Source organism: Solanum dulcamara, chromosome 3 (assembly GCF_947179165.1).
Source record: "Solanum dulcamara chromosome 3, daSolDulc1.2, whole genome shotgun sequence".
NCBI lineage: Eukaryota > Viridiplantae > Streptophyta > Magnoliopsida > Solanales > Solanaceae > Solanum > Solanum dulcamara.
In genome coordinates, this window is record NC_077239.1 from 74,338,042 (window position 1) to 74,346,732 (window position 8,691).

General features: G+C 36.1%; 1 protein-coding gene across 1 annotated transcript; it reads left to right on the plus strand.

Annotated features, from left to right (window-relative positions):
• The first annotated feature begins 570 nt into the window (after nt 1-570).
• Nucleotides 571-8,453, plus strand: LOC129882906 (peptide chain release factor APG3, chloroplastic). Its single transcript, XM_055957396.1, has 15 exons — nt 571-797; nt 1,080-1,136; nt 2,502-2,582; nt 2,673-2,730; nt 2,883-2,986; nt 3,115-3,166; nt 3,963-4,012; nt 4,393-4,458; nt 4,556-4,720; nt 5,015-5,087; nt 5,191-5,323; nt 6,911-6,968; nt 7,546-7,593; nt 7,928-8,011; nt 8,109-8,453. The coding sequence occupies exons 1-15, from the start codon at nt 636-638 to the stop codon at nt 8,175-8,177; spliced, it is 1,260 nt and encodes a 419-aa protein (XP_055813371.1). The 5' UTR covers nt 571-635; the 3' UTR covers nt 8,178-8,453.
• The last annotated feature ends 238 nt before the right edge of the window (nt 8,454-8,691 follow it).

Below are 8,691 nucleotides of genomic sequence, written 5' to 3' on the forward strand. Positions count from 1 at the left end.
ATCATCGTCAATCTGCACATTTTCTTAGATTATAATCCCAAAATAAATGAAACTTCCTCTCTTGGGTATAACTTATTATGTATCAATTTTCACATCATTTGTCATGTTATTGAACTTGCATTTTACTCCCGACTAACTTGAAATTTTAAATTTTAATGTCTGTCTTCAAATTTTTAATTTACCGTTAACTCCATTACGTATCTCGTCGATCAATATTATGTCCCTCTATGCATAACATACATGACAGACATCTTCCCTTAAATATATATGCCTCATCAAACTTGTCTATCACTAAATAAATAATAAAGGGCTAAAAATTGCTCTCTGATATAACCAATCGTAAAAAAGATATATATATTTTTTTTTTAAAAAAAACTTTGGTGTTTACTAACGTCTGGATAAGTTGACGTGCCACATGGACACACACAGATCGTTCATCTTTGAGCCCATATCCGCAATCTATGTTTGGGCCATGGGCTATTGGGCTTTCTACTAGAAGTCTCTTCGGGTCCAAAGTGGTCCAACCATTTCCATTCCCGGGTCGCTCCACTTCCCTGTTCTCGCTCCTAAATTCACAACCTGTTATCCATTCAATTTTACAGAGCTGCAAAGAACCACGTCGGAGTTATAACACCATGAATACTCTAGCTAACTCCTGCTTCGCCGCTGCCGGAATATCCACCGCGTGTTCCATTCAGTGGCCAATACGACGCCGTTGCTGTAAATTTTCCGGTGGAGGATCAGCTTTTATTCGAGCTCCACATAACCGTAGTCCTAGAAGAATCATCTGCATGGCGGTACGTACAACTTTTAGGAATATCTACCTCTTTTTAGCCGAGAAAATGAATACAACAACAACAACAACAACCCAGTGAAATCCCACATCGTGACTCCTACCAAAATAGTTAGAACGAAGAGTGAAAAACGAAGAACAAAAAATTATGAAATATCTCCTAAATTTTCGGTACTCAGTGTAAATTTAGGAATTCATATTTAGTGAGTAAACGTAGTAATCGGAAGTTGTTGTGTTAAGATTTTCTGATGTAATCATTTTGAATGCTGGTTGTGGTATATTGCAGGAACCTTATCTAATTAAAAAACTTGAATCAGCTGAGAAAACGTGGAAAGAATTGTCGGTATGCTTCTTTCTGAATCTTTATGCTTTTTGAACTTCGAATAGTTTGTTGTATTCATTTTGAATTTCCAATTCTGTTTACTCTCCTTTCTGGATGTGCAAAATGCAAATTTTAGTGAAAAATAGTTCTGCTTTAAAGGAAGAGGGTTGCGATAGGTTAATGGGATGAATCTAACATTTGTTTAAAAATATAAACAAAAATATACATGGACATAAATATTAGTCTTTGAAATCAAATATTCAGTCTGAATTGAGCGCAAAGGATATATAGGATTCATATTTAGTCTTGTATTGAGGCACAGTTTCTTGATATGTCAAAATGATTTTTGGTGGATTGAACGAGATTCAAGCTGGGGAAATGGTGGAATTTGCGTGTGAAAGGAATAGCATTGAATCTTGAGAATGAGAATGTAGGTATTGTTGTCTTTGGTAGTGATGCTGCTATTAAGGAAGGGGATCTTGTCAAGCGCACTGGATCTATTGTGGATGTTCCTGCGTGAAAGGCTATGCTAGGATGTGTGGTCGACGCGTTGGGAGTCCCTATTGATGGAAGAGGGGTTCTAAGCGATCACGAGCGAAGACGTGTGGAAGTGAAAGCCCCTGGGATTATTGAACGTAAATCAGTGCACGAGCCTATGCAAACAGGTTTAAAAGCGGTATTTTTTTACCGTATTGTGCTAATTATAGCACATGAATGGAAAAAATGGTTTAGACCAATTAATTCAATAAACGTTGTAGTATGGTCTTATTGTCTTATTCATGTGAATGTCTTCTCAAATATGTAGGCTTTGCAAGACTTAGGCTCAGTATGGCCATAACATGGTTAGTTAAAGAGTTTTGCTAAATGAAACAGACAAGAGTGATTTGGACCTTAAGTTTCCATTTAAGACTCTGTTAGCAGCATTACGGTCTGATTTGAATAAACAACAACAACATACCCACTGTGATCCCACAGGTGGGTTCTAGGGAGGGTAGGATGTACTCAAACCTTACCTTACCTTGTAGGATAAAGAGGCTGTTTTCCGATTGACCCCCCACACGAAAGAAAAGAGAAGAATTCGAAGCATGGTAGAACAAAAATATGACAACAAACTAACAAGATACAAGGCAAATGAAGCAACAAAATATATGATTCAAATACATATGTTAGTTAATTCTTAAAAAAAATACATATGTTAATTTATTCAAGAAGTTATGATTGAAAGATAAGGTGAATTAGGTTTTCGCAACATATAATTTGAGACAGGTCTCCTATTTGACTGGTTCAAAGTCTAAGCCTATATGAAGTGTGGTCAACTTTCTAAATATTTCCTTTAATATGTGGAATGTCCACGAATTACATTTAAAACTACTGAATCACTTTCAGGTTAAGCTTGCTGATCCAGATGTTGTCTCAAATCCAAGTGAATATCAGAAGTTGGCGCAGTCAATGTCAGAGCTAGATGAAGTACCTCACTAAACTGTCATTTTATCTCCTTTTCTATCATTGACAAGATACACTCTATTTTATTCACCTTTGTTGCCTTTTTTGAGTTAGGTCGTGTTAACATACAGGAAATTCAAGGATTGTGAGAAGCAACTGGAAGAAGCAAAAGGTTATCATCCACTTTTGTGATATTCCTAACATTTTCCTGAAAAGAATTTTTATTGCCACTTGCTAGCTCTCCTTCCATGATTTCATTAGAATGCTGCTGTTTGTAGTAGTTTATTTATACATATATGTGACAAACTCTTCTATTCCTGGCAGCTTTAGCTAAAGAAGCTGGCGCGGACGAGGACATGGCTGAGATGGTTGCTTCTGAAATTCAATCCTTGACAGAGCAAATAAAAAAGCTAGAGGAGAAGTTTAAGGTTTTAACAGTGCTTCAACTAAAGTAGTTTTACTTTATCTTTCTTATTTCAGTTTCGAGATAGTTTTCATATTTACTGTTTTCTACGCTTCATTTGTGGGATTATGTTGATATTCCTCATGATGGCAGTTAATGCTCCTTCCAAGTGACCCTCTTGATGCTAGGAATATAATGCTTGAAGGTATATTATTCTTTTACTTTGCTTTATTGTCTTGATTTGTTTGGAGAATTTTCTGCTCTGCGGCTTAGTTTCAGATTCATGAATTCCAAGCAATAATTAAGTGATCCAAATAATAATAAAGTAGAATATTCATAGGAACTTAATGAGCAGATGTAAAAGCCATGAGGCTTTTCTTGAGATATTTAGAAGTGAAACAAAAGCTAAGGTTACAGACTCTTTTACTCCATCTCACTAAAATTGATTGACATTGACTGGCTTTCAAAGAGTTTAAGAGGAAAGTGTTTAAAATCTGAGAAAGTGGCAAAAGTTAATTGAAAGATTCACATTAAAGTTTAATTGATATAAATTAGTACTATTTATATTTTCTTAAATTGTTGGAAGAAAAAACTTCTCCAATATAGGAGATAGCTCATATTTTTGGAACGGGATAAAATGGGAAGTAAGTCAATTGAAACATGACTGTGTAATACATGCTTCATCGAGTATCCCTTTAAGTGGCCTCATTTAGTTTTACATTTATGTTGTTGCTGATTTGATGAAATCGAGCACAACATACATTGATAGAATCTAATTGTTTGCAAGTCCTCTAAAAGTTGTCCAGCCTATAAATCTTTGGATGTGGAATGATTACCACTATAGATTCTAGCACATCAGTGGCTACAAATATTGAAACTTATGGGTTAGTCGGCATGTGATGTGCGTCCGCCGTATGCTGCTTAATTTTGATTGTTATGATATCTTTTTCACAAAAAGCTTTAGTTCTGGGTATAGTTGTCTTAACTCTTTTGTGTTACAGTCAGGGCAGGTGCTGGTGGGGATGAGGCTGGAATTTGGGCTGGTGATCTTGTAGGTACATGTTCCCTTAGTCCTTCTGGATTCTCCCATATAGATGTGATATTTTTCAGATATTGAAAAAAGAAAAGTTTAATCTCAATGTTCATTCTACTCTTGGAACTTGTAACAGTGGAATGAGTTAGACAGCACTATGTCTTATAACATGGCCTTTATGGGTCCAAAGTATCATAGCTTACAGCTAAGAAATAAATAAATGTGACTTTGAGTACCTGGTTACCATTACATTCCACCAACCAATATAGAGTCTTTAAAGTGTTATTTCATCCCCCGAGCTATGACAGAAGCGGTTATTGCTTCCAATATCGTGAAATGAAGAACTCAGATCTCAGTGCATGGCACACTTATTCCTTCTTTGCTTTGACATCATCTAGGTGCGTTTGTATCAGAAATACAGTGAACGGAACTCTTGGAAGTTTGCTCCAATCTCTTGCTCTGAGGTAAATATGCACTAAATTCGAATTGACATCTACTTTTTCATTTTCTAAAAAGAAATAAGTTCTTCCTCTGATCTATTTAACATAATTTTTTTTCAAGGCTGAAAAAGGTGGATTTAAAACATATGTGATGGAGATCAAAGGCAACCGAGTCTATAGTAAATTGAAATACGAATCTGGTGTTCATCGAGTTCAACGTGTACCATTAACAGAAACTCAAGGCCGTGTTCACACTTCCACTGCAACAGTTGCTATCATGCCAGAGGTTAGTTATCCACATGTTCACTCAAAATTATCTGCTATTTAGTCTAGCTCAATATGACCATCTTTTTTATGTAAGTGTACTATCTGCAAGTTCATCCCAGATGTCGTAGCAATCACATACCTTGCTGCATCATTTAAATCACCATGTACGGCTGAGTCGTTGTCGATCACCAGACTTCTAATTATATGTTCTTTTGATTGTTTTTCCCCAAGTATTCCTAGGTCTTTTCAGTTCCCTGTTTTCTGCAACTGTTATTTCTTTTGGTTTCAGCCTTGATATATTATCTGGTTTCAGGCTGATGAAGTTGATGTGGAAATCGACCCGAAGGATATAGAACTAACAACAGCACGTTCTGGTGGTGCTGGAGGTATATGATGATTCAACTTTCATGTTCTACTACATTTCCCTATACATGAACTTTTCTTGTGCTTATTGACGTGCATATATTAATGCATGATTATGCTATGCAGGGCAGAATGTTAACAAAGTGGAGACTGCAGTTGATCTTTACCATAAACCAACAGGCATTAGAATCTTTTGTACTGAAGAAAGGAGTCAGCTTAAAAACAAGAATCGTGCTTTCCAACTATTGAGAGCAAAATTGTAAGGGACATTGATTCATATATCTTGAACTTCTTAGCCTTATCTGACCTTTTTTTATGCTTCTTTTATGCTTCTTTTGAGACGAGGGTCTCTCGGAAACAACCGTCCTACCTTGGTAGGAGTAAGGTCTGCGTACACTTTACCCTTCCCAGACCCACATTGTGGGATTTCACTGGGTTGTTGTTGTTATTGATTCATATATCAGTTTTTTGCTTAATGGTGTTACTGAACTTTATTTATATAAAAATAAAAGATAAAAAAGAGAATTGCTCAACTTAGATATGAATGAAATTAGTTCTATGGATTAGGTGAGAAGGCCTTGCTTATATAGTTGACCTCTTCTGAGAGCAACTAGATAGGTTTGCTTAAGAAAACGATACACTTACTGATGTGAACCTGAAGTACTGCTTTATAGATCCTATAAAAAAAGTTTCTGGTGTTTGAGCTGCCCACTATGTATGTTCACAGAAGCGGATCCAGAATTTAAATTTAATGGGTTCAGCTTTTAAGATTTTCCACATTGAACTCATTGTACTGTTAAAATTATGGGTTCAAACCTAATATTTGTTGAGATTTTAGTAGGTTTTTACATATATATATATCTACTCCGTATTGAAAGTTATGGGTTCAGGTGAACCCGTTGCCAAAAGGCCACATCCACCCCTGTGTCTGGATCTTTACCTCAATTCTGCGGAATATTTTGGCTTGCATGTCAAAAAATTTCACTGCTTAGGACACCTTCACTTGCTAGTCTTGCTAGTTTAAGAGTGAAACAAATTTTAATGACTGCCCGTGTCAGATATGCTTTTCATCAAGCATGTGGTATGTGATCTTCATATCTAGATAACCTTGCCATGTATAATAGTGTGAACTAAAGAAACCTGCGTGATTTAGGAAGGATCTGTTAGTATTTGGCTATGTTCTATGACAATGATAAGCACATGGCTGCTCCAGGTTAAAATGTTTCACACTCTTGACATAGGCTAACTTTCAAGTTTCCCATGCATCAAACAATAAAGGTCTATTGTTAGCCTTTTATCTTTTAGGCATGGTTATGGTTCAACATTTCATTCACTTTTCTGGAAGTCCACAAGGCTACGTGATTTGGGGTTGTCAAAATTTTGGTCACTGGCTGATAGAGCCCGTGATCGATCAATCAAGACAATCACTGGAAGGAAAATTGTCCAAGAGCTGATGACCCCTCTGTGTCATCCCTTTTCTAGTTGATCTTCACCATTTGACAATTTCTATAATGGTCATATGCATATATGAATCTCTACATAATTTTATTTGCAATAAAATATGTCATTAGTTTCAGACATGCACTATCTGCTAGTGAACTAGAACCAAAATCTTGTGGGTCCTAAAATTCACCGATATAACTGTCTAGGCTGAAGAGCCGTGGACAGTCTATTCGTTCTATATATGTATCCTCTTTATACATTGTTCCATTCTTGCTATTTCACTCCTATGTATGCATTTCTTTACATTAACATAAGGTGATGTTTATGTAAATGTTTACTATGTTCATAACTTCTGGAATTACTATTATCTGTGCATGGAGTATGACTTGTGATGTTCTTCCAGGTATGAGATTAAGGTGAGGGAGCAGCAGGAGTCAATAAGAAATCAGAGAAAATTACAGGTAAGATGACTATAAACCTTCATATCGTTGAACTAGCATACTCAAAATGCAGTAAGAAGGGGACACTCAAATCAACATGCTTGGCAACATATTTTTTAGGTTTTCTTTTAAATGACCTCATCTAAAATGATATCCATACGGAACATACCTATATGTTCCCCAAGTTCAAGTAGCTTACATATATCTACTTGCTGATCATCTAATATATGCCATCACTACTCCAAACCTTTCATATTGATATAGAGTCTGCAATAGATAAGTAAATGTCGAGGAAATGGTTTAACACAACCTTTTACAATTTGAATGGAAGAAAATGGCCCTGCAAAGATCTCTTACGTGTAAATAAAGAATTCTAGGGATTTGGCATAAAACTGAATGGTAATGAGCCACAATACCATTTGACCCGTAACTGTTGTAGTTGTTTCCTGGGTAATATATGACCAAGTTGATACAACATTTTTTATACGGTCAATTTTAAGCCTTGTGATCTCTTAAATTTTCGTATTAGATTAAAGAGCACGAGGACAAGATATCTTGTTAATTTTCCTGATTAGACTGTTTATATTTACAATGACAGGTAGGTACCGGTGCTCGGTCAGAAAAAATTCGGACATACAACTACAAGGTAATTAAGCCATAATGCCTTGAACTGAAAAGTGTATTTTTTCTCAAAAGAAACTTTTGGCATCCAATTAATGATTATGATGGTATTATATCCTACCACAAGCTCGAACTGCAGTTTTGGTTCATAGAAACCAGTACTTCCACTGAATATGGAAAACTTTGAACGTTGTGTTTTTCCTGATTGTTGTTTAAGAAGTGATGGTACAAATGAAGCATACTTGTGTTTCTGCATTCTTTTGAAATATTCTGACTGGTTCCTAAAATTTTCTTTTGGATAACCCATCCCTGTGCCCCATCTTTTCATCATTCTGATCTCTTTTCTCTGATGTTCACAGGACAATAGGGTCACTGATCATCGGCTAAAAATGAACTTTCCACTTATGTCGTTTCTTGAGGGTGACATCGAGACGGCTGTTCAGGTATGTTACTTTGCTAAGTAGCTATTTGGAATCCCTTAGGGGAGGGGATGGTAAGAATTCCCATTAAGACTGTCATGCTAATTTAGTCTTTGTGCAGTCTTGTTCTACTTTGGAGCAACAAGAGTTACTGCAAGAACTTGCTGAATCTGCCAGCGCACCTGCTTGACAATTTGAGACCGTTGTTTTCGCAAGAAGTTGTATTTCTTCCTTCGTGGAACACTTCTCACACAAATCCCTGATGAGTCCTCGGATCAGCATTGTTTAAATAGACCGTCAGGATATCATTCTTGTTAGAATTGTTAATCTAGGATTAGTACAAAAGAATGAGGAGATGTAGTGCTAATCAGGAGCTCTCTCAGATCCATTTTTGGAACTTAGCTTCTAAATGTTACAGAACACTTCAACAAGAAGTTCATTATTGAAAATCAATGTATTCCTTGTGCATATTTCCTTCATCAATTTGAAAATCAATATATTGCTTGTGTATATTTCCCTTGCTTTTAAGGCTGATATTTTACGGATCTGTTTCTTGATTTCTTCTTTCCCGTTTTTTTTTCCTTCTGATTTCTTTCATGATTCAATTCTTAAAGGCTAATTTTATGTTGTTGTGAGGCTTTGGTTAGGCCAACTACTATAAGCTAACTACATCTATCTTCTATGCTGGCCCCTTCCACTTTGAT